This window comes from Podarcis vaucheri (genome assembly GCF_965113315.1).
Source record: "Podarcis vaucheri genome assembly, chromosome: 1".
Lineage (NCBI taxonomy): Eukaryota > Metazoa > Chordata > Lepidosauria > Squamata > Lacertidae > Podarcis > Podarcis vaucheri.
In genome coordinates this window covers 21018999-21045395 of record NC_138759.1, presented here as the reverse complement: position 1 = coordinate 21045395, position 26397 = coordinate 21018999, and the positions used below count along the sequence as shown (strand labels likewise).

General features: G+C 41.8%; 1 protein-coding gene across 3 annotated transcripts in view; it reads right to left on the bottom strand.

The window, feature by feature from the left end:
• Nucleotides 1–26397, bottom strand: part of ATG2B (autophagy related 2B) — a 49354-nt gene that overhangs the window by 11888 nt on the left and 11069 nt on the right. The window contains exons 7-30 of one of the 3 annotated variants that reach the window (XM_082228714.1): nucleotides 24919–25015; nucleotides 23717–23899; nucleotides 23109–23263; nucleotides 20177–20288; nucleotides 18125–18386; nucleotides 16534–16684; nucleotides 14941–15036; nucleotides 14616–14804; nucleotides 13599–13872; nucleotides 12812–12914; nucleotides 10594–10789; nucleotides 10111–10253; nucleotides 7393–7544; nucleotides 6956–7128; nucleotides 6590–6737; nucleotides 5573–5772; nucleotides 5400–5480; nucleotides 4996–5102; nucleotides 4735–4827; nucleotides 4555–4622; nucleotides 3958–4034; nucleotides 3251–3421; nucleotides 664–805; nucleotides 79–281 (exon numbers count right to left, since the gene is read on the bottom strand). In XM_082228714.1, the coding sequence (XP_082084840.1) occupies nucleotides 79–281; nucleotides 664–805; nucleotides 3251–3421; nucleotides 3958–4034; nucleotides 4555–4622; nucleotides 4735–4827; nucleotides 4996–5102; nucleotides 5400–5480; nucleotides 5573–5772; nucleotides 6590–6737; nucleotides 6956–7128; nucleotides 7393–7544; nucleotides 10111–10253; nucleotides 10594–10789; nucleotides 12812–12914; nucleotides 13599–13872; nucleotides 14616–14804; nucleotides 14941–15036; nucleotides 16534–16684; nucleotides 18125–18386; nucleotides 20177–20288; nucleotides 23109–23263; nucleotides 23717–23899; nucleotides 24919–25015 (3576 nt within the window). Of the gene's footprint in view, nucleotides 1–78; nucleotides 282–663; nucleotides 806–3250; nucleotides 3422–3957; nucleotides 4035–4554; nucleotides 4623–4734; nucleotides 4828–4995; nucleotides 5103–5399; nucleotides 5481–5572; nucleotides 5773–6589; nucleotides 6741–6955; nucleotides 7129–7392; nucleotides 7545–10110; nucleotides 10254–10593; nucleotides 10790–12811; nucleotides 12915–13598; nucleotides 13873–14615; nucleotides 14805–14940; nucleotides 15037–16533; nucleotides 16685–18124; nucleotides 18387–20176; nucleotides 20289–23108; nucleotides 23264–23716; nucleotides 23900–24918; nucleotides 25016–26397 lie in introns of all 3 variants that reach the window. The other 2 variants (XM_082228712.1, XM_082228713.1) reach the window with 2 other exon arrangements.

Here is a 26397-nt window from a genome sequence, read left to right as displayed (position 1 = left end):
AATCAGTTAACCTATGAGTTTTAAAAGGTAATTTCCCCCCTCACATTTGATTTCTTATTAACATTAGGTTTTCCTTACAGAGACAACAGCTTTCGGTGCAAAAAGAATACAGAAGTCATCGTTTTCGGAAGGTACATCTCCTATCGCTTCATTAATCATATGGGGAGTGAATGAAGCATATGTAGGACTTGGCTCCTGAGAGAGGTTCCCACTTTCATCAGGAAACAGGAAGAGATCTGAGCAAGTTGGTGCTGGCGTTTGTGTCTTTTCATCCAAAACTCCTGGGAGAAGAGAAACAAGACACTTCTATCAAGATTAAGCAGGTGAAGTATGAGAAGAAGGCATTTAACATAGGGTTGCCAGATTTCAAAAAGTGAAAATCAGGACAGAAAAAGTTTTGCCCAAAGTTGTTCAGCTTTCCTTTGGCAAATCCGCAAAAACCGTTTTTGAGCTACTTTTAGGAAAAATCAGCAAAACAGCACTGCCCACAGATTTTCATTGACATATTTCTGATTTCCACCCAGACACTGCTAGAGATAGCAATATTCTGCATATGTCTGGGAAATTCCAGACGTATGGCAACCCTAATTTAACAGGATTCATTTGAAATACTGTATTTAAACGGCATCTCTTTAAAAACAGAAGAAACTTGGAAAGATCTACCATTAGCTTGTGGCTTAGAGGGGGAAGTAAACTGCTGGGTTTCAATCTCTTCCATAGCATCACTCATTAAATCCCGTAAAATCTGTTGGTCAGCTTCTGCCAGGATTGGACCTTGGGATGATGGCCGGCTAGAGAAATCTGCCTGGAAGATAAGGAATACACCAATCTAAACTTATAAAGGAAATACAGTGCAGTTCTTGATAAATATCTGTAGCTATGATGCATGCTAGCTTAGTTTGCTACAATAGTGTTGTTTCTCAACTTTACAAAAGTGATCTAGATCAGTGATGGTGAACCTTTTAGAGACGGAGTGCCCAAACTGCAACCCAAAACCCACTTATTTATCGCAAAGTGCCAACACAGCAATTTAACCTGTATATCTCTCTTTTTTCTGTGTTTCACGTTTCTTCTTTATGACTGCTGTTGTAATAAATAATCCTCCATAAAAGTTATTGCATTACATTATTCATTAAATCATCTTTCCATTGATATATAATTTTATGATATAACTCAGTGCTTTTTTAAAACATTTAAAAAAATGTTTAGGAGTACTCTCATTTTGACTCAATAAAATCACCACCGGGGTGGGGGAATAAATACAGTTCAAATTGGGGAAAATAAATACAGTGGCACTTCAGTATTCGAACAGCTTAGTTCTCGAACTACTTGGAACCTGAACACTTCAAACCCAGAAATGAGTGTTCTGGTTTTGGAACGTTTTTCAGAAGCCAAACGTGCTCTGTTCTGAGTATAACTTCCATTTTGGGTGCTACACATCTGTTTTCCTAGTGAGGGAAGACAGGCTGGGCGGCAACCAAGCAGGCACCTGCCACCCTCCAGCGCTGGGTCCTGCCGCCGGCGGCACAACAGCAACCACCCCCTCCTCCAGCTCTGGCGGCCCTGGCGCTGAGTGAGGGGAGGCTGGGCCAGGGCGGCAAGTGAGCAGGCAAGGGATGTTGCTGTCACCCTCCCCCCCCCAGCCTGCTCCTGTTTGCAGGCAAGTAGGAGTGGGGTTGGGCTGCTCCGCTAGGCAGCGTTGCTGCTTGCACGGGAAAAGGAGCTGGATCGGGGCAGCTAAGATGGGGAGGTGCAGTCTCTGTCACACTTTGTTGAGGGGTTCACAGCTGCACTCCACTCAAGGGAGAAGTTTAAAGTAGCCCCCACTTCCGCATCAGATCCCCTGCAACCCTGTGAAGGCAGCCAGGCTGAATAGTTGCTGGCGTTGGAGAAGGTGGAGGCAGCCTGGAAGCTGAATCTGGGAGCCCCTGCACCACCTGAAGGCAGCCAGGAGCTGCCCAATCCCGCTCCTACTTGCATGCAAACAGGAGCAGGCTGGGGGGGGGGGGGTGACGGAAACATCCCTTGCCTGGGCATGTTTAGCTTGGAGAAGAGGAGGTTAAGGGGTGATATGATAGCCATGTTCAAATATATAAAAGGATGTCACATAGAGGAGGGAGTAAGGTCGTTTTCCGCTGCTCCAGAGAAGCGGACACGGAGCAATGGATCCAAACTACAAGAAAGAAGATTCCACCTAAACATTAGGAAGAACTTCCTGACAGTAAGAGCTGTTCGACAGTGGAATTTGCTGCCAAGGAGTGTGGTGGAGTCTCCTTCTTTGGAGGTCTTTAAGCAGAGGCTTGACAACCATATGTCAGGAGTGCTCTGATGGTGTTTCCTGCTTGGCAGGGGGTTGGACTCGATGGCCCTTGTGGTCTCTTCCAACTCTATGATTCTATGATTCTATGCTCACTTGCCTTCTGAAAGATCCCTGCCTCCACTCCCCGTGAGCCCTTTCCTCCTCCTCCTCCTCCCCCCCCCCACTCCCAGCACGGAAGCTATGGCCCTGCTGGGATGATGGCACGCGTGCCCACAGAGAGGGCTCTGAGTGCCCTCTCTGGCATGCATGCCATACGTTCGCCACCACTGATCTAGACAGATTCAATGCTCCGGTCCAGAGGTTAGCTATTAATAATCAACCCTCCTAGTAGCCAATGCCGTCAGTTGAAGGAGCCAACCCATCCACTTGGGAACCAATGTTAGGTTACAGTGGTACCTCGGGTTACATACGCTTCAGGTTACAGACTCCGCTAACCCAGAAATAGTACCTCGGGTTAAGAACTTTGCTTCAGGATGAGAACAGAAATTGCGCCGCAGCAGTGTGGCAGCAGCAGGAGTCCCCATTAGCTAAAGTGGTGCTTCAGGTTAAGAACAGTTCCAGGTTAAGAACGGACCTCCGGAACGAATTAAGTACTTAACCCGAGGTACCACTGTATTTCTTTTCAAGCTAAACAAATTAACTGAAATTGTGATTGCTACCCCATATGACAGCTTTCAGAATATTTGCAAAATATTCTGACTACCAATACAAATAATGACATCTGAAAGCCAGCCCAGTCCATGCAAGGTAAGACATAGCCTATTGTGAATTAGTAGGGATAATAATCTTTTTCCCCCCCAAAAGCTTTGTGTAATTAGCAGTTTTCACAACTGTGGACAAAGCTAGGCCATAAAAAGTTATGGTGAATGGAAACAGAGAGAGAGAGAGAGAGAGAGAGAGAGAGAGAGAGAGAGAGATGCCTTTTCATACCTTAACATTTTGCTTGGTCGCTCCACAAGTATTCTCCATCTTCGCAGGCGGATTCAGATCACCGTAACTTGCAATATACTGGATAAGATTCATTAATGCAGCACAGGAATCTGAGCACGTTCTAATGTGGATCACATCACTGGAACAATGGAGTTCAAAACGTGGCTTACTCTAAACAGACAATAATTCAAAATCATGTCCGACACCAGCAGAAGATGCACTTTTCTTAAGTCAGTCCTGAATGTACGATCAAGGAACCAGACATATGTGTTTAGAAAATGACCCAGTATGTTTAAGAGCCAAAGTCAATTTCAATCACACTTTTTTGAACAAGTATCTCAAAGGCCAAAGCTTTATTATAAAAATGTAAAGGTAAAGGTACCCCTGCCCATATGGGCCAGTCGTGTCCGACTCTAGGGTTGTGCGCCCATCTCACTTAAGAGGCCGGGGGCCAGCGCTGTCCGGAGACACTTCCGGGTCACGTGGCCAGCGTGACAAAGCTGCTCTGACGAGCCGGCACCAGCGCAGCACATGGAAACACCATTTACCTTTCCGCTATAAAGCGGTACCTATTTATCTACTTGCACTTAGGGGTGCTTTCAAACTGCTAGGTGGGCAGGAGCTGGGACCGAAAACACACACACATACACACTCCAAAACTTAAACCAGACATAATTTAGCTTTTATATTTTAACTCAATTCCTTACTCTCTCTCCATCAGATCCAGGTTTCACTGCCCTTATAGTCAGTTCTAAGAGTCCCATGTCCATAACTCGAACATAATCTGAAGAAAACAAAATAATTATCTGCTAAACTCCTGAATTGCTGCTTATGCCTCATATTTAAGCCCTCAAATGCCTTCATGATGATGGATTGTTTTACGACTGAAACTCAAGCCCTTTCTAAACTACAGAAAATGAGTAGACAGCGCCCCCACCCTAGCTATGATTCTATCTGTTGTTTTTTTGTGTCTTATGAATGGGAATGATTTTAGAATGACTATTTTAGTGGCCAATTTTGGCTTGTGCTTCCATGGACAACTTTACAATTGTCCAGCAATGAATCCAGAATTCATTAATATACTGGGATGCAGTTTGGCTATTTTATTCTAATATGTTGACCATAACTAGACAAGAATCACATGCATGGGAAATTCAAAACAACAAAGCTTCTTTCCTCCATCATGCTACATCAGACAATCATGTCCAGCTCAGCTAACAGTTGCTTAACATAAAAACACATTTAATATCCTTACTAGTTATTTGGAATTGTATGAATCCCTTTAAAAGCTGAAATGCACTTACCTCTTTGGAGATTCACTGCAACATTACACTTGTCAGACAGATGCAAAGCAGCCTCATCCAAGATTATTCTATAACAAAAAGGATGTTTTTTAAAGGAATTATATTTTCCAACAATTTTGTAAATGTTGAAAGAAATATAAGTTAAATGTGGGATTTGTTAAAGTTCTTAGCAAACTTTACCTGAGAGTAGAAGATGATTTATCCAGTGCCACACTACTTGAAATGCTAAATGTTTCAACGGTAAGAAGTGATCTAGTTGGCAAAAACAGAGGCCTACCCAAAAATAAAAATAAAAAATTATTTGAAAGATATTTGGAAAGCAAGTAGTTCAGAAATTCAAGTGACCATAAATAAACTTGACAAACTGAATATTAAAGCAACTGGTTCAGGACAACAGTTGACTTAATAGGCTGATTCAAACACTTTATTTGTTTAGCTTACCTATAATTCAGGGCACAACTCCAGAGATGGACGTGGAAAGTTGTAACAGAAGCTGGAGGATTATATCCCAACACAGGCTCATCAGAAATGTTCAAAAAATACAAAATCTACAATTACAAAAGTGTAAAGATAGGCCCACTGTATTCTAATCAAGTAAGGTAACATCAGCTGTCACTGAAATATTTTGCAGACTGTATAAAAAGGAGAAGCGGTGGATAATATATTTATTGTAAAGCCGTATTTTACTCAGAAGGATGGGGATTCCCAGTTATACAGGACTGAGCCACACAAAGCAAGCTTACAGGAACTCCAATACTCAGTAGGAATACTCTACGTTAGAACATACACACACCCCCGAGAATGATCTCCAGATAGACCATAGAACATTTAGCAAATTAACACACCTGTTCATGCCAGCTTAAACCTGAAGGAAGTACTCTGTGTTGAAGAGTGGCTCCTCTTAGTCCAACAGCAACTAAAAACTCCTACAAAAACAAGTTCATCCAAAATATTCATGTAAATACTTTCAGAGCATATACAGATACAGATATATAGATATTAATTTCTAAATACAAACCTTTGTATTGGTCTCCAACTTATTTGATTGTATCTTAACTGCAACAGACAACATGCTTAAGCAGTCCACTCCCACACCATCTGAGGAAGCCCTACTGAGACCTTCTTCTTCCGAAAAGTAAATAGTAGGCTCTAACCAATGGGGTGGCGTTGCACTTGGCAGCCTTACTTCAGATGGACAGACAACTCCATCCACCACACCTGCAGAAAGACAGCTTTGTGGTTAGATAGTCCTTCAAAGACATTTTGAATTGAGATACAAAAAATTCCACATATTGTACTCTAAAATTTGCTAACATCTGGCTGATGCTCTAAACACCCAAACTTCGTTAAGTAAAACTGCAGGGAAGATTTCTAAAATCTTGTCAGCAATTTGTTTTGTTATGTATATTGACAAACAGAAATACTATACTTATACTTATAATGCAGAACAATGCATTTTGGAGTAGTTCTCTTCTAGGAAAGGCAGCCTTCAGAAATACCTGCAGACATCCAACACAACTTTCTTACTGTACAAATAGAAGGTTTTGCAATCATAGGTGTACTTAGAAAAAATTTCTATATGTCAGCTCTGATTTGGTTGTTATTAGCAATTCACCCTCCTGTGTTTCACATAAGCACCATGACTAGCTCCTTAGACATATTATGAGTACATTTCTTTCCATATGCTTAAGGAATGCAGTTGTGGTGGATAAACTGGACTGCAGTAGACTTACATTTGTAAAGAAGTAATAATTCCCAATTTGGATTCATATATTTGTACCTGGAGGGGGGGGGACGGGACTGAAAGGCAAGTGCTCTAGAATATTAAATCAAATCAAATAAAAATTATTTGAGGAACATATACTGGAAGGAGGAGTTGCTTCTCACTGATCTTCAAACTGTAAGGCCCACAAACCCTAGCTGTCAAGGTTTTGTATAACTTGATAGATGACAATCACTAATTTTCTCCCTACTCAACCCCTCACCTTTTAATAGTTTGGAACACAAACATTATTTCTACACTGACATTTCATACCTTGATGATATAAGCTGAGGCTGCTGGAATGGAGACAGATGTAATGCTGGTCTTCAAAGCCTTCATACTTTGTCACACAGAACAGCGACCCACTACTGAACTCAAACCAAAATTCTCCATGTTTGTCTTCACATACACTCCCATCGTCCTGCTGGAGAAAGAATCAGAGAATTATAGGTTGTCTGAAAAGATTCCTCTGCTTAGTCCACACTTTATCTGAAGCAATCCCATCCTTTAAAACAAAAACCAACATTATCCCTAACATACTATGAACGATCAACGTGCTACCGTAGTGGTTTATGAAGTATGGTCAAAACAGCAACTCTAGTCAAGCTAGTATGGGTTCTCTCACCCTAGAAGTCATACCTTGACATCAGTGAATATTGACACTAATCCATGGTTAATGTTCAAAAGAACTGACAGAAAACTCTGCGTGTTCCTGTTCTGGGATTCAGTTTTTTTCTTTCTCCGGGAACAGTAGTTTGGATCAACGGTGGAAAAATATTGGAGTGTTTCTTCCTCAGACCCACTATCATCATCTACAAAAGGCAAAACAAAAAACAAGTGAATCTTTAACCATGCATAATAAACAGCTTATCATAGAAAGTGAAACCACATTTTTTAAAAAAATAAGGATGCTAAAAAGTAAGCAGATTTTAAATTTTCCTTCAGGAACAGTAAGTAACACCTTTATGTATAGTTTCTCCCTCTATCAATTCAGTAGCTTCAGCTGTATTAGAGATACACTTGGACTTTTATATGCTTAAACATAATAATTCAGTAAGATGTTTATAGTATATTACCATAATGAATAGTAGATTTGAACTGACTGTCTTTACTGAATGTGTTGATCAACTGGCTGGCCACTGAAAGTCCAACACCGTAAGAAATATTTTCAAATGTTTCTACAGGAGATGGAGCTGTGGGTTCCCACAGTAATAAATCATTACTGATCCTACAAAGGGAGGGAAATACAGGCAAATATTAATTTGAACCTGGAAAAACTTGAACAAAGGCAGGTCTGTGATCTGGAAAAATGAACTGATAATGGGTTTATTTTATTTAACTTAACAAAATGTATATGACACTTGATTACAGTAAAACACCTAAGTGGTTTACAAGCAATATTTAAATTACCTATGGAAAGCTGAAAACAAATACTTAAAAATATTTAAGAGAGAATTAAAAGTAACAGGAAAAGATTGAAGCACATCAACTACTATGTATCTGGATGGGCTTGCCTAAGCAAAAATGCCTTAAGCAGGCACCCAAAAGACTACATTGAAAGCACCTGCCTGATGTCAACAGGCTGGGCAGACTAGAATACAGTCAAATCTTGGTTCTTGAAAGGCTCCCTTTTCGAAAGTTTTGGATCCCGAATGCTGAAAACCCGGAAGTAAATGATCCAGTTTTCAAACATTTTTCAGAACCCGAACGCCCAACGTGGCTTCTGCTTGAATGCAAGAAGCTCTTGCAACTAATCGGAAGTCACGCCTCAATTGCCAAAGGTTTCAGAAGTCGAGCGATCTTCGGGAACGGATTACATTTGACAACCAAGGTTTGACTGTCTGGATTTATTACAACTATGGAACAGGCATTACAGTGGTACCTCGGGTTACATACGCTTCAGGTTACAGACTCCGCTAACCCAGAAATAGTACCTTGGGTTAAAAACTTTGCTTCAGGATGAGAACAGAAATCGTGCTCCGGCGGTGCGGCAGCAGCAGGAGGCCCCATTAGCTAAAGTGGTGCTTCGGGTTAATAACAGTTTCAGGTTAAGAACGGACCTCCAGAACGAATTAAGTAAATGAGAGGCACAAATACAAGATGGGTGACACCTGGCTTGAGAGCAGTACATGTGAAAAGGATCTAGGAGTCTTGGTTGACCACAAACTTGACATGAGCCAACAGTGTGACGCGGCAGCTAAAAAAGCCAATGCAATTCTGGGCTGCATCAATAGGAGTATAGCATCTAGATCAAGGGAAGTAATAGTGCCACTGTATTCTGCTCTGGTCAGACCACACCTGGAGTACTGTGTCCAGTTCTGGGCACCACAATTCAAGAAGGACACTGACAAACTGGAACGTGTCCAGAGGAGGGCAACCAAAATGGTCAAAGGCCTGGAAACGATGCCTTATGAGGAACGGCTAAGGGAGCTGGGCATGTTTAGCCTGGAGAAGAGGAGGTTAAGGGGTGATATGATAGCCATGTTCAAATATATAAAAGGATGTCACATAGAGGAGGGAGAAAGGTTGTTTTCTGCTGCTCCAGAGAAGCGGACACGGAGCAATGGATCCAAACTACAAGAAAGAAGATTCCACCTAAACATTAGGAAGAACTTCCTGACAGTAAGAGCTGTTCGACAGTGGAATTTGCTGCCAAGGAGTGTGGTGGAGTCTCCTACTTTGGAGGTCTTTAAGCAGAGGCTTGACAACCATATGTCAGGAGTGCTCTGATGGTGTTTCCTGCTTGGCAGGGGGTTGGACTCGATGGCCCTTGTGGTCTCTTCCAACTCTATGATTCTATGATTCTATGATTCTATGATTCTAAGTACTTAACCCGAGGTACCACTGTATGTGGAACCTGTAAAGAGCCAGTGTGGTGTAGTGGTTAAGAGCGGTAGTCTTGCAATCTGGGGAACCGGGTTCGCATCCCCGCTCCTCCACATGCAGCTGCTGGGTGACCTTGGGCCAGTCACACTTCTCTGAAGTCTCTCAGCCCCACTCACCTCACAGAGTGTTTGTTGTGGGGGAGGAAGGGAAAGGAGAGTGTTAGCCGCTTTGAGACTCCTTAAAGGGAGTGAAAGGCGGGATATCAAATCCAAACTCTTCTTCTTCTTCTTCTTCTTCTTCTTCTTCTTCTTCTTCTTCTTCTTCTTCTAAAGGGGCTAGTGGTGATCCTAGCCCAGGGGTCTGCAACCCACGGCTCCGGAGCCGCATGTGGCTCTTTTACACCTTTGCCGCGGCTCCGGGGCGGATACTAGCGAGGGGAGGAGGCGCATTGTGCGCCCCGACACTCCCCACTGTGGCGGGCGCTGTACTGGCTGTGACTTTGCATGGGGGCGGTGCATGCGTTAGTCACGCACCGTCCCGACGTCACCTGCCCGCCCGCTACATTGTAAGGGGCATGTACGCTGGTCACTGTTTTGAAGGGGAGTGAAGAACACACACACAAAAAAGGTAACTTGTTAATTTAAGGTTTATTTCTATGAGGAGGAGTAATTCTGAGGGGTCAAACAAAGAAATAATAATAAAAAGTGACAAAAAAGTTATTTTTATAATGACGAGTTTTGCGGCTCCCAGTTTTTTTTCCCTTTGGAAACAGGTCCAAGTGGCTCTTTTTGTCTTAAAGGTTGCAGACCCCTGTCCTAGCCCAAAGCAGGAAAGGGAAGTGATAGGTGGCATCAGCTGTAGGGTGGAAGTGGTGGAAAGAGCTTTCCCCTGCCTTCTGCTCAAAAAAGGCCTCCTCTGGATCCAGATCATGGGTCATGCAAACCATGAAAGCTAGCGCTTATACTTACCGATTATATAGCTTTTCATAAAAGGTCTTGTTTGGGAATGTTAAATACACATTTGGTAACATGAGCTCCAGTACATAATGAGAATTGCTGATTGCTTTATCCTGAAACTCAGTCATCTCCAGTGCGTCACCTGGCATCACCATCTAGAAATAAAAACATCATCTCAGGTATAATCTGTGGTTATTATTAGCCTTCCTCAAATATGTCTCAGTGCAATGTACAAAATGCAATGACAGAGCAGCTAAAAACAACACAGGAAATAACAACAGAGTAAATAACAGCATATTATTTCATATTGTTTTTAGATGCTCATGTAAGTTGCACAGGCTTGCCTTGGGGAAATGGTTTGCCGTGATTTGCTGAGACCATGCCAACTAACCAAACAGCGTAAGTTGAGCAATTTACAATGGTTAATTATTTGTTGAAACTGAATACAGCAACTGGATGCAAAAAATGCCATACAGATAAGCCCTTTGTGCTTACTTCTTCATTCTCAAACATGACTCGACGAGAGGAAAAGGGAGATGGCTTTGGTCTTCTAAGATCACACACATCCTTCAGGGAGTGAGATCCTCCTTCTTCCTCTTCTTGAAAATGAACATCAACCTCCTCTTCATCCTCAGGAGCTATCCTTTCCAGAATGGAGTGCACAGCCAGTGGGTTTATTTTAAGGACAATCCTAACAGTCAAATAAGAAGAGGAAACTGTGACTAATTCCAGAAATAGTTATGCGTTTTGTGGCAATGAAAAGGTTCTCATAAAAGTTTCTACAGATATTTTCGACACACACACAAAATCTATTTCTATGTTAATACTATGTATGTTTATATAAATGTACGGTACTTTCCCAAAGTAAGTGGAATATGTGTCAAGCATGAATAGTTTCTCAGCTTTCTGAAGTTCCAAACCCTGTGTATTAAGAGTGAGGAAGACCAGTCTCCTGGGCAGCACTGAAACATTAGAAGTGACTACAGTGGTGCCTCGCAAGACGAAATTAATTGGTTCCGCAAGTTTTTTCTTCTTGCGAGTTTTTTGTCTTGCGAAGCACGGTTTCCCATAGGAATGCATTAAAAATCAATTAATGCGTTCCTAGGGAAACCGCTTGCCAGGCTGGCGGTGCGGAGAAGGGCTTTTCTCCACACCGCAAGCCTTCAGGACAGGTACGGGAACAGAGGGGAAGGCGCGCAGTGCTTTCCCTCTGTTCCCGGGGCTTGCGTGGGAGGAGGGTTTTTCCTCCCCGCCGCCAACATTCAGAACAGCATTCTGAATGTTGGCCGTGGGAAGGAAAACCCTCCTCCCACCCCAAGTCTTCAGGAAAGCCATCCGAAGCCGCGCAGCGGGAGGAGGCGCCCCCCGCCCGGCATCGGAGCTTCGTTCCGATGCCGCGCGGCGGGAGGAGGCGTTCCCCCCCCCGCCCGGCATCGGAGATTCGTTCCGATGCCGCGCGGCGGGAGGAGGCGTCCCCCCCCGCCCGGCATCGGAGCTTCGTTCCGATGCCGCGCGGCGGGAGGAGGCGTCCCCCCCCCCCGCCCGGCATCGGAGCTTCGTTCCGATGCCGCGCGGCGGGAGGAGGCGTTCCCCCCCCCGCCCAGCATCGGAGCTTCGTTCCGATACCGGGCGGCGGGAGGAGGTCCGAGGACAGTGGGGAAGATGCGCTGCGCTTCCCCGCTGTCCCGGAGATTTCCCTATGGGCTGTCGTCTTGCGAGGCAAGCCCATAGGGAAATTCGTTTTGCGAAGCGCCTCCAAAACGGAAAACCCTTTCGTCTAGCGGGTTTTCCGTCTTGCGAGGCGTTCGTCTTGCGGGGTACCACTGTATATAACTGATATTAAGAAACTGGACATGCTTATAATGGTGGAAATAAGAGTACCTTTAGTAACCCTTAGTACTGCAGTAGAAAGAGACAAGAATGGGTTTATGCTGGATTAGTAAAACCTCCTCCTTTGTTACTGCTGAGTGTTCTCATTTTATCTCAGACATTTAATATATTTTCCAAATGAGACCCACACTGCCGTCTTTTGATTATAGTTCTGTTATTTCTGCTGTTTCGCTAAGTACTGTCAAAAATACCGTATTTTTTGCACCATAACACTCACTTTTTTCCTCCTAGTAAGTAAGGGGAAATGTCTGTGCGTGTTATGGAGCGAATGCCTGTGGGTGGCCAGGGGGGGATCTGCTGCAGTCGTGAGCAGAGGATCCATGGTTCCCCTTCCTTCCCTCCTCCGTGGTTACAAAGCATGGATCCACATGGATCCTCAGGATTTTTGCATTGGGCTACTCCAAACTCACTGTCAGATCACATGTCTGTGGCCACAGCATGAACCACAAAAATCATATATCCACTATTTCGTTTAGAATATTTTTTTTCTTGTTTTCCTCCTCTAAAAACTACGTGCGTGTTATGGTCTGGTGCGTGTTATAGAGCGAAAAATACGGTAGTTTTTAAAATGTCTACATATTATAGATGTTTTTAGTAGTGGTTATGATGGCCTTGGGTCTATGGAAGAGCAAGAGTGGTCATATTCAAGCCATAATCATTGATAGGAGGGAAGCACAATTCCAACATCAAGAGTAATTAATTACCAGACCAACACAACCTAGATTTGATTTAACTCTGCTCTAAACAGTTAACAGTTTTTTCAGCAGCAGCACATCATAAGCGGTTAGGATTTACACAGAGAACAAACAGTATTTTGTTTTACCGTGGCCAGTCAAAGTTGTCTGATGAGATCATCTCTCCAACTACACCACTGGAAACTTGAAAAAACTGTACAGCTGATTCCTCTTTGCCTTCTTCAAATGATGCTATGGTGAAACCGGAGAAGATTATGTTGTGCATGCCTAGGACTAACTGCGTAGCCATTTAATCACGAAGAGATTAGCTTCTACATTTAGCAGTGACACAAAATCAGCCTTTTTGAAACAATTTTTCCTTTTCCATCACAAAGAATGGAAAAGTAGCTCCTTGTTAGCTCTGAAAATAATTTAGATAGTGAACTCCTCCGGCATCAAAAGAGGATTGCAGACTACTATGATCACTCAGGACCAAATATCTCTAACTATCATGTAACAGTTATTTCTCAAATGCCAAAGATTTATTGGGCTTTGTCTAAAGTTGCAATAAAAAGAAGTAACAAGCGAATTTCCCTGTAATCTCATATGCTATATATATGAAAACTGTCTTCCTTTCCCTTCTCTCCGAAGAAAGTCTGCATATTCCTATAATAATAGAAACTGGAACAATAAATAAGTATCATCTTACTAATAGGTCCCTCATATCGCCCAGGAACAACGTAGCTACAACCAGGATTTTGGGTGGGTAGGTGCAACAGTACTCAGTGGTGCTGAGTAACAGCAACCCTTTTTTTCGCTTCCCATGACAGCCATTTTGTTCTGGCATCCACTGCACTTTTATCAATTTATGGCACCTCAAACGAAAAGCACTGGCTACAACCATCTATTGCAACCAATAGAGATCCCTTCGCTTACCAGTTAGCTCTTTAAAAGTGAGCTCTAATTTAACTTGCTCTGGAGTTGGTCCTCCTGTAAACTCAGTTTTGAGTTCCATATCTGCAAATTCTAAATGAAGAATTTCTTTCTGAAGCGACTTCTTGAACCAAGGTCCTCGTTCTGGGTCTGATCGCAGGTCAGGAATTGGGAAGCGAACTGAGAGCTTCAAAGCTGGTGCAGTCACTTGTACCGACATTTTGCAATTTGCAGGAGTACGAGAATCGTCCAGGAAAACTTCAGCAAATGCCTTGTGCTGAAACAATTGCAAAGTAAGGGGAGGGCAAACAAATATTTTTAGAACAATTTTGAGGGGCAAAAAACACAACTTAAGGGGCAACATCCAATTTCACATGAGCACCTCCTTCCAAATTTTCTTTGGAGCACACACACCAAACTTTCTGGAGTGGATTTTGGAAGTGTGCAGGGAAAGGAAGAATCTATTCCAGCAATGTTGTCCATTCTACTGGCTAACAGACACAGCTGAATTTCACATCTCACAAGGTTTAGGATCGCCTCCCACCTTCAAGAGAGGCTTTGATGGGGATTCAAGCACGGCACTCAAAAGCAGTTATGTCCACAGTCCATTGCATTACAACAAACATGTACAATTTAGTCGAAATTATAGAAAGTCACAGTCATTTTTAATGCTTCATTGTACATTTCAAGCATTCCTAACAGTGTTTGTTGTTTAATGTGGAAGCATTGGCTAAAGCCAGTTAACAAAGGTCTAAGCCAAATAGCTGTTCTACTGCAAAAAATGGTTCACCATAGATCAAATACCATTGGTATAACTTTTTTCCATCTCACCTCCCTAAACTTTTCAATGAAGTTCACACACTGAGTTGCAATTAATCAACTTCTGAGTGGGACAAAACCATGCACTGTAAAATTATTTATTAAATTATTTACATGGAAGTGTGAACCTGACAGATAAAAGCTGCCACATGCCATCTTGTCATTTTCCTTTTATCAGTGATAAAATTACAATTGCTTTACCAGGCTAATGTGTTTGTTGTAGGAGGTATACATGTGTGATGCCATCATCTCCACTGTGGTTAACTTCTGCGGCTGAAGCAGTGAATTTAGTCTGTCCACAATGCTGATATCTAATTCACAGAAAGCTGGACTCAACTTGATTTGTAAATCTGCTTTCTGGGGGACAGAGCTCAATCTCCCTTGGCTACCCTGTCACAAAAAAGTAAAATAAATAGTCAGTGGCAAAATACAGAATTTTCTACAGAGCTACATACACACAACTTGAAATAAAGATTTCAATTGTTTTTATTCAAAAGATAAGAGGAAATAATATTTTCTAATCTACCTGAGGCCCTCTGTTATCCGAGTGCTTGTAATGGAGCTGAAGGCAGGAGAGAGGGTGCAGCTTGTTTCCTTGTCTTTCAGAGTTAAACATTAGCAGCTATAGCAAAATAAAAGGCAGTGATGAAATGCAAGTAGATTTCACAAGTAATTAAAATTCCTGCATTGCAGGGGGTTGGACTAGATGACCCTCAGGGTCCTTTCCAACTCTACAGTTCTACGGAAAGCAAATACATTGATTAGGGAGGAAGATAAAATTATCTACTAGAAGGTGACCTCATTCAATTTGTTTCTCTACCAGATGATCTGCTGTGGTCTAATCCATTACAGACCGGTATTTTTTGACATTTTATGAGTCGTCTAGAGAAACTTGCAGTGATGCAACAATTCTATTGCCAAGATGACATCCCTCTTTACACTACAAGCTGGATGTGTAAAGAGAAAATATGGAGCTTTGGGGAATTTAAAAGACAACGGAGAAGTAGTCCAGCAGAACCAGGGGTCTTCTTATCATGCTCTGGTCAGTGATGTCAAGAGCGTCCAGGAAGGGATGGAGTAATTCTGGAGTATTATGCACCAGGGGCATCCCTAAACCCCATCTCCGGGGTCAACAAAAATGACCTTTATCTGGAGCCAACTTTTCTATATACTAGTAGCTGTAGCCTTGAACTGACAGCAGGCCCATTGACCCAACGGAGGCTTCTGCCAGCAGAAATGGGAGGTTAATTTATTTATTTTTGCTCATTCCCTCTTCACCTGCAGTGCTGTGCCACCTGCCACACTGCTCTAAATAGTCCCCAACACTCTGGAGCAGATTTTGGGGACATGCAGAGGGGGCGGGCGAGCGGAGGATAACTAGCAAAAATCAACTCTCTCCATTCCGTTGACAGCAGCCTCTGCCAAAGCAAAGAACCTTCTGTCAGCACAGGCGATAACACTGGACATAGCCCTTGGGATGAAAAGATATCATTTGCAGCTGACAAGGGAAACTCTACAGTGCTGATAAAACATGCACTCAGGCTATCCAACTGCTCCTTTAATACCAGAATGTGGAGTGACCCCAATTCCACAAACAGTACCTACGGCACATAGTACAAAAGCTTGCAATATGTGAGATCCTTCCCACATAGCCTGAAGTAAGAGATATTTAATCTCCGAGCCTAAAGTGAAATTTCCAATTGAACGGCTCAAGTTACTGAAAAATTCCAGTTGTAGCACAAAGCGCCACGTTCAACTAACTGGTCCCACTAGCGGAAGCCCGTGCAAGGATTGCCACTAGTGCAATGCGGTCCGCCCCCCCCCCCCGCAAAATTGGCCCAGTGTGGAGGTGTCAGAAGAACCTCCAGAACAGCATGAGAGGGGAGGAGAGGGGGATTCATTCTGCCAATCAAGCTGAAATGCTTGTGCTGATTGAACATCTGATTGAAAAGTGAAAAGTGTGACATTGAATTACTCCCCAAATAAGCATTCCTGTGGAACGCTTGGCCACTGAACTCAGTTTACTTGAAAGCAAATATTCATAGGACAGTACTAATGGAGCATTAAGAGTTTTTGCAATGCATTTCAATAGCTTGTGTTAAGTCATATGGATTTCTACCTCTGTATAGTGAGGTATGTCAGAATGAGAGTCCATGGAAAAGAGGCACTCCAGAAGTTCCATCTGTCCAATATATAAATCTGTACTCAAACAATGGGAAGCCGACCTCTGTCTTTGTTCATAGGACACTTTGATGTCTGTGCCTATAAACCTATGGCGAGAAACAACGGTATAAAACTGCATAAACTGAACGCCTATAGTCATTCTGCATTGAAAATTATTTAAAATATCATAAAAATACATCAGTCATTAAATTGCCAATGTCACTGAAATAAAACAAGGAGAAAGATGCAATTTTGCAATCTTATTCCAACACATGCTAATGCTTAATTCCTTGCAAAACATACAAAGATGTGTTAAAACTGCAAGGCAGAAGATAAATAATGAAAAGAATTTATTTATGTAATACCTCCCCCCCACTAGTGACATCTTAATTCGCATTGCCAAACAAACATCCATGTCCTTCCTCCACTGTAGGAGACTTTTGAAATTAAATGCAGTAATTTCCAATACAACATTGCCCAAAACCAGCTTTCTGGCAGCTGATGCACACACAAAGGTTATTCATTAATTTCACTCAAGAAAGAAGTTCTGCGAATGCTACAGGATGCTGAACTCTCTACTAAAGTCAAGGGCAAACCTCACTTCTTGTAGGACTTGTGTGCACATTGGAGGGCAAATGAATTTCTGAATCTGAAATTATTCAAGGAAGAGATCTGCTCGTGATCACACCAATCTATATTTTTCGTGGTTCAGTATGAATCTTCTAATGCCTATATAGAAGCCTATGCAGTCGTACCTTGGTTCTTGAACAGAATGTGTTCCAGTTCGACTCCCGGAACTGTTTGAAAACCAAGACACGGCTTCTGATTGGCTACAGGAGCGTCCTGCAGCCAATTGGAAGCCACGGGAGCCGTGCTGGACATTCAGCTTCTGAAAATCGGTTGAAAACTGGAACACTCACTTCTGGTTTTCGATCGCTTGGGAGCCGAAACGTACGAGTTCCAAGGTGTTTGGCAGCCAAGGTACGACTCTATAGCGAAATAACAGCTGTGCTTACACAAAGCAGCAACCATCAGTTAACTCAGACATCTTGCAAAGACTCATCCTTTCCCTGATCCATAAGATCGGAATCTGTTTAATGTGTGTAAATTTCCTGAATTCCCATATTATTAGATTTCATTTGCTTTTCTGCTGCTCTTATTGGCTTTAGGTTGTATTTGTGTTTGAATGACACTAATTGTCCTTATACTGTACGCTGCTTAGAGATCTTACAAATATTAAGCGCTTTATAAATGCTTTTAAATAAATAATTAATCCTGCACACACACACACAGAGAGAAAAAGAATTCTAACTTATTTGGTGGTGGTGACTTGATGTGTACCAGGCACAACCCCAGCAACCTACAGTGTCTACTGCTGCAATAATTAAGGGGTGGTGGGAAATATCCCTTTATCTACCAGGTATACCTTAGCCTCTCAAGTATGTTCCAACAACACTCTCATCAAATATTTACTGAGCAAGCTCAAGTTGTCAGAGAATTTATGCATTTTGTTTGCTATGTTAGCAGATGAATAAGCAAAGTTGTACCTAAGGTGATCATGTGAACAAGCCTTTGCAAATACTTCTCGGAGGGACAGAAAATCTTCTGTTGGAAACTTAACTGGATCAACCTTTTCTATGCGGGTAAAAAAATCCTGTGCCATTGGTGTAAGTGGACTGGCGTTCAGTGACGTTTCAGGGGGTGGCAAAGGATCAATATGAAGTACCGATACAGAGAAAGCACCCACTGCTAGTCGAAAAAGAAGTTCAGGCCTGGATTCATCCACTGAGACAGATCTGGATGGAAGAGCTAAAGGGAAGGGAAAAAATGTTTAAAGGTAATATACAGTAGGTCTCAGTGTATGTGTATAAACACACTTTTTTATATATAGTGCAGTCTCAATGAGTTCAACAGGACTAATTTTCAGGTAAGTGTATGAAGGATTGTATCTCTGACTATTACAAAAGTTGTTAACTATTAAATTTGCAACAAAGATACATTTTTTTAAAAAAAAAACCTCTCCATTTAAAATAGTAAGTTGCTCTGATTTGCAGAAATGTATTTTGGCACAAATTACAAATAAAAACAACACTTTCAAGCATATGGTGGATTTCAATATGCTCAGATCTCCTTACAGATTACAGATAAAAAAACGTGCAAAATTAACACCGACTTCTTGCTTAATGTTCTGTTCTGAATGTATTCCCACAAAAGTAATACTCTCCTTTTAAACCAAAGCCACTACAGAAAGTAGTGGAGACTTTCAGGTCCAGGGGCCAAAAATGGGCCTCTCTTTCTGGCCCTTGGGTCTGCCACACCCTTATTGGTCCTGCAGACTTTTGCCAGGCAGGAAGAAAGCTGGAGACATGACCCTCACCCCACCCGGGACATGGACCAGTCATTGGTTTCATTGTTCGGTTGTCCTTGCTTTTGAGGAACCATTGGAACCCTTGCCTTCCTTGAAAACATTGGCGAAAGGGCTGGGATTGGAATCTAAAGTCCCCTTGCCTATTTTGGATTCGAAAGGGGCAAAAGGACTGAGATTGAGAAGCGTTTGGTGAAAAACGACTGACTGGTTGTTTGTCATCTCTCTGGGTTAGCAAAACTTTCCTTTTATTTTTAAATGATATTTATTGAAAAAAGAGTTTTCTCAAAATTACAAAAATAAAAAAGAAAATTACAAAAAGAAAAAACAAAAACAAAAGAAGAAAAAGAAAAAACAAACCATCATTTTCAAGTTATCCATTTTCGTTACCTTCTTTCCATGACCTCCTCCTCCTCCCTTCTCTTGTATCTTGATTAATAATTGTCACAGCAAATCATTTTCATAGTTCATAATATTCTGTCATTACGTTACCTTACTCTATTATCGTCTTAACTTAGAAAAAACCTTAAAACTTAAATCTTATCTTTACCAACTTCTCATAACCATTACCTTTTTACCTAATTCTTTAAACATTCTTACAAGAGCCTAGTAATTTCGTTTCACCATTTTTGCAACTTTCATAAAAACAACTTTCAAAAAAACACAAAAAACTTTCCTTTTATTCAGTAAGGACATCTTTCCTGCTCTACATCTTCCTGAAGTGCTTCTGCTTGGCTGAGGTGTGTCCTTGAAAAGATAATGTCTCTTGGTTGCCCGGTGTGAGTGGTAACCACCGACTTACTCATTCCTGGAAAGCAGTCTTATTATACTAAGGTAAAAGGGGGTGGCAATGTGGGTTAAACCCGAGCCTAGGACTTGCCGATCAGAAGGTTGGCAGCTCAAATCCCGGCGACGGGGTGAGCTCCTGTTGCTCGGTCCCTGCTCCTGCCAACCTAGCAGTTCGAAAGCACGAAGTGCAAGTAGATAAATAGGTACCGCTCCGGCGGGAAGGTAAACGGTGTTTCCGTGCGCTGCTCTGGTTCACCAGAAACGGCTTAGTCATGCTAGCCACGTGACCTGGAAGCTGTACGCCAGCTCCCTCGGCCAGTAAAGCGAGATGAGCGCCGCAACCCCAGAGTCAGTCACAACTGGACCTAATGGTCAGGGGTCCCTTTACCTTTACCTAAAAGTCACATTCGCTTCTGGCCCCAACCACCTTGACTTATTTACTTACAAGTCCTTCGCAGTGGAGCTGAGTGGATGACACTAGGTGTAAAGGATGAACCTCTTATGTGTGGCGGTTCCTGTTTGTTTTGATCAAAACAGTCTCCCCAGGCTGGCTGCTGCTAAAAGGAAAAAGAGAGAGCTGGTTGTTACACCTGTACATCACCTCAACTTAACTAATGTAACAGAAAATGAACCTCAACATATAGTGGTACCTCTGGATATGAATGCTTCTGGTTGCGCATGCGTCAGGTTATGAGCTGTGCTAACCCGGTAGTACAGTGGTGCCCCGCAAGACGAATGCCTCGCAAGATGGAAAACTTGCTAGACGAAAGGGTTTTCCATTTTTTGAGCTGCTTCGCAAGACAAATTTCCCTATGGGCTTGCTTCGCAAGACGAAAAACGAAAACGTCTTGCAAGTTTGTTTCCTTTTTCTTAACACCGTTAATACAGTTGCGACTTGACTTCGAGGAGCAACTCACAGAGTGTGGTAGCCTTTTTTGAGGTTTTTGAAGACTGTGGTGATTTTTGAAGCTTTTCCAAAACTTCTTTTAAACTTTTAAAACTTTTTTTTGGGGGGGTTGGATTTTGGGTTGGGGTGTTTGGAATTCAAGGACTTGGTGTTGGGGAGGGGTTTGCAAGAATCTGGAAGCTTGTGTGTTCCCCCCCCCCTGCATTTTTATGATTTTCTGTGACCATTGGGCCACTCTGTTGTTTTTTTTTAAAAAAATCTGGATTTGAATTTCTGTGTGGTGGGTGGCTGGGGGAACAGTTGAGGAGGGGTTTGCAAGAATCTGGAAGCTTGTGCATTTTTTTCTGCATTTTTATGATTTTCTGTGACCATTGGGCAACTCTGCTGTTTTTTTAAAAAAATTCTGGATTTGAATTTCTGTGTTGTGGGCGGCTGGGGGAACAGTTGGGGAGAGGGTTCTTCAGCAAGAAGCAAAGAGTGGAAGAGGAACCTTCTTCAAGTTGTCCCCCAGAGTCTTAGAAAATGTACTGTACACTTTGTTGATTTTTAAATGTTTTTCTGTCATGTTTAGAAACTTAATTTATTGTTCCTTCAATTTTTGAAATGCTCTTTACAGTATGTGTGACTTTAAAGAGCACTTAATAAACTCTTGTTGTACCAAATTTGGCTTTGTTTGGACTTTTTTTGACCATAGGAACACATTAATTGAATTTCAATGCATTCCTATGGGATTTCGTGCTTCGCAAGTCGAAAAATTCGCTAAACGAAAAAACTCGCAGAATGAATTAATTTCGTCTTGCGAGGCACCACTGTAATAGCTCCCAGATGTGAACTTTGCCCCGGGATGCGAACAGAAATCGTGTGCAGGAGGCACGCTTTCACTTAATGGCGCCTCATGTTAAGAACAGTTTCAGGATAAGAACGGACTTCCGGAATGAATTAAGTTCGTAACCAGAGGTACCACTGCATATTATCGTAATGACATGTCATTTTGTAGTTCCGCTGTTTCCATACTTTAAAAAAACCCACTCAAAGGTTGCTACATGTTGCCTACAGGGAAAGATCAGTGGTCCTCTTTACCTAGTGCCATAGATGTGCACAGCAATTTGCAGAGGACAAGTTTTTGCCCTGAGAAGCTTGTACCCTAACATGGCTTCCCCCTGGGTCTAGAGAAAGGAAAGCAGGGGAATAATATTTAGTTAATTCAGTAATATGTGCTTAGAAATAGTTTCAGGAGGTCATGGGAATTGGGGGGCTGTGCTAAAGGCTTCATAGGAAAAGTAGCTTTACAACTGTGGGAGGACGTAGGATACTAGTTGCCACCATGAGATCAAATATGTGCATATAAAGGGGAAGGGTCAAAACAAGGTGGTAGAAAGCAGGTTCTGCATGCAAATGGTCCTAAGTTTAATCCCTGATATCTCTATCATTACTGGGAAAGATTCCTGCCGGACACATCCTACAGCCTCTGCCACTCAGTGTAAACAATACTAAACTAAATGTGCCAATAGCCTGACTTGGTGTGATGCTACTTTTTATTTTGTCAAATATAGTCAATACATCGAATTTCACAGAGTTTTAAAGAAGAAGAAGAGTTTGGATTTGATATCCCGCTTTAACACTACCCGAAGGAGTCTCAAAGCGGCTAACATTCTCCTTTCCCTTCCTCCCCCACAACAAACACTCTGTGAGGTGAGTGGGGCTGAGAGACTTCAGAGAAGTGTGACTAGCCCAAGGTCACCCAGCAGCTGCATGTGGAGGAGCGGAGACGCGAACCCAGTTCCCCAGATTACGAGTCTACCACTCTTAACCACTACACCACACTGGCTCCCTGAAGCATTTCTTGGTTGCATTGTCAAATTCTCTTACCCACCGGCACTGGACCTATTGACAACACAGCAAATGATGTCACATATGACATCATAGTGTCATGGTGAATTAGGGGAAAGATGTGAGGTTTCAATGTAGTTATAGTGCCTTCACTGAGATGCTGTTAAAAAACAATCATCATCATCCTGTAGCAGGCACTCTTTTGGGATGATGACTATAAGGGTATGAAACTGGCAGGCAGACAGCCATACACAACAGAGATTAGTGCCACTGATTTAAAAAGCACATGATTATTTTTTTTTTATTTTTTTTTTTATTTTTTTTATTTTTTTTTTACGATACAATCACTTTTGTAAGAGAAAGTATACCTGATTACAATAAAGTTTTTCAATAAAAAAAAAAATAAAAAAAAAAAAATAAAAAGCACATGATAAAAATCATAGGAACGTAGAAAGCTACCTTATACAAAGCCTGGTCAGAAGTGCATCTAGCTCAGTACTATCTACACTGAGTGGTAGCTGCTTTCCAGGGTTTCAGACATGATACATTCCCCTCCCTTACAAGCAAACTGCTCTACCACTGAGCTATGACCCTTCCCCTCTTCATTTGCTCAAAGACAAACAGTTTAAAGACAACCTACCACCACAGCGCCATGGGGAGATCCTGCAGGCGTATTAGTGTATGTACTAGTTAAAGAAAGGTCTAAATCCATAGTTGGTGGGTCTCCAAGCGGTGGTAGAGAGGAAAGACTGTGAGACATCTCCATGTCAGCCATTGAGAAAAACACTTCTTCTTCTAATAGGAAAAGAAAAGATATCATCTTGCGTGATTTGTTCACAATGAAAAACATTTAGGTCAACTACAGCACACCAAAGCATGAATGAGATGCTTCTTTCGCCTATCCCACCTTTCCCTGGAAGGTGCCTGCATCACCTCTCATTTTGCCCCCCCCTCTCCAGAGCAAATTTACAGGGTGCTGCAGCGAGAAGGGAGAATCTGTGACCATCACCTACCTGCTCCAACCTCTACGTCAGTGGTTCTCAACCTATGGGTCCCCAGATATTGTTGGACTGCAACTCCCATCATCCCTGAGCTCTGGCCTTGCCAGCTAGGGTTGATGGGAGTTGTATTTCAACAACATCTGGGGACCCACAGGTAGAGAAGTTGAGCAGTACTGTAACCAAGAACAAGTCTTGCTCCAAAGCAAAGAGGAAACCAAAAAGCACCCTAAGATGTTCAATTGCTCACCCCGGCTTGAAGGAGTTCTGGCTGCCTCCGTCTCATAGAAACTCGGATCAGACTGTGCTCCTGTTGGCAATGCATCTTTTCTTAAATAGCGGTTGAGCTCCATCTGAATCCGATATTCATCTTCCTGCTGCATTGGCCGGTTTCTCCTATCTTTATTGCACAATTCTATTCTGCTAGGATTCTCTGTAATTGAAAACAGGGTGTGGCAGCTTGACCTCCGATTCAATTCCCAAGCCCCAGAGATATCCAAACACCAAATCATTTCCCCCAAACAACACCTCGTTTAGCTGTAATAAAAATCACACTTTTAAAAAACTGTTACCTAAAAGAAAACTAATTCCAAGCAACATTTCCATTTCACAAAGAAAGGCACTCAACAGAATTTGTGTGAACATTTTGAGCACTTCAGGTTGAAATGTTTTTCTCCCAATTTCAGGCTTGCCGTAAATTAGCAGAAGGGCCATTTTGGGGTTTGTTTGGATTTTTTTAGAAGACAGGAAGAAATATGTTAGAAATTTGTGTACAAAAGGAACAATCTGGCATATAAGGAGGGAATTAAAGCTTCCTGATTTGAGAATTTCTCTGTTTAAGAAAAATCTATCAAGCATTACTTTAAAATACACTATTTACTTTTTGGGCAGAGATCTTGAATCTTCTTTTGTTGCCTAAACAAATAGCCCTCTGCATGGAAGTGTATGAGGAAGGAGAAAGGGAAACAAACATTTATCATCCCTTACGGGCTTTCAAAAAAATCACAACAACACTAACTGATGAAGACTAGATAAAGACTGCAGGAGAAAAATATGTTTCTAATATTAATCACAACTATGGAGCTAATAAACTGGTTTCAGATCCTTTTGGCTATTTCCAATTCTTATTAGCTGCTTTCAGAAGGAGGAACAATACAAATCTACTTACGAGAAAGTTCTTTAGACTTTTTGAAATAAAAGAAAAGCTTCAGTAATTTAAGGCCAATCTAGTCAAAGCGTTTTAAAAACCCTTGGGTTTCAAAGGAAGAGTTCTAAGCATGTGCTTTCCTTTGCAGTTCAACATATGGGATATAAGAGTGTTTAACTTTAAAGGTGAACTTTTGATACTGCCCTTAGTCTAGAGATTATTCAAAACCTTGGAAATAGTGCAACGGGTTTAATGTAGTGTGCATACTCTTTCTAACCACACAAGGCAATGCAACTTTGGCTCACCTGGTCCAGCGATAGCTGCTAACATATCCAGCAGAAGATGTACCTGTCTGGGTGACAGGAATAGGTGTATCGAATCTATCTCTCCATCTACATCCAACTTAAGAAGAATAAAGAATATATTCAAGAAATACGGATCAGAAGAATTCTTTTTTTCCAATTCTCGGATTATGTACTGTCTAATCATTGAACCAAAACAGACATTTCATTCCCAGCTTTAATTCCTTATTATTATTGATCTGTATACACACTATATTCACTCAAAGACTGATAGAGTACCACAACACAGCATTTAAATTGTTCTGGATACCAGAATTAGGTCCACACTTGGATACTTATAATGCTTACTTTGACATCTCTGCATTGAACAAGGGCCATTTGAATACTCAGAATCTATAAGGCAGCTTGTGTTTCTGGGCCAGTTTGTACAATTGCCTGACAATTTTAAATCTGCAGCTGAGGTTTTCAACATTGGACTGGACACATGTGAGACCTCTTCCCAGATCCTTGCCTATTACCACAAAAAGGGAGCCTGAAAGGCCAATTCACACTGTAAGTTTTTAAATTCATCTCTTTTAAATGTTTACAGCCTGCTATACAGAAACAACACACGAAACAGGCTAGCCATACAATCATTAGTAATGAAATTAAAAACACAACTTTCAAAATAAACAAAGGCAGAATACTTGACTAACCCTGGTAGCTAAGATGGCACTGACAATGTTACAAAATGTACTGGACATGCTGAAAAGGCCTGGACTTTCAGTTCAACAGTAAAATATGCTCTATTTTACAATAGCATTGCAGCAGTTCCCAATTGCTGGCATATAAAACTTTTGGCAGTTGCAGTATATGTAAGTTGCCAGACATAGCACAAAATTGTATGAAGATGATCAGAGGCAAACCATTGTTTCCTCTTTAGCTTTAGAATTCCATCTCTCATTCCCACTCTGTAGAAATCAGAACATATTCTAATACCAATAGACTTTTTACAATAAAACCAAACAATATTCTGGGTCTTTATGATAGGATAAATTCTCTGTCTCTCTTTTTCCTTTGACCCAGTAATTTCTTCTTTTACTGCCTGCTCCTGCAACAGATGCCACTGCCAGCAAATCCTGCCAAAAAGAAGCCTAAAAGAAGCTCTAAAAAGTAACCAATTCCTTCCAAATGGCTTCCAAAACATTTCATCTCACCATCTTTAAGCAACAGGGATCACTTAACTGAGTGTATCTTAGAGACAGCACTAGTTGTCTGTGAGCAGCAATTCCTTAAAGAATTGCTTATGTTTACATCAGAAGCCTTATCGCTTTCCTGTTACATGTAGACTTATGTAATGATGCTTTCTTGTTTTGGTTGATTTACACGATGAGCTAAATCCTGACTTGTCTGTTCATCCAAACCTAATCAAGTTCATTATAGTTGGTTAGGAGCAAAAATACTTCATGATCTATACTGTGCTTTGACACTGGTTTATGAATC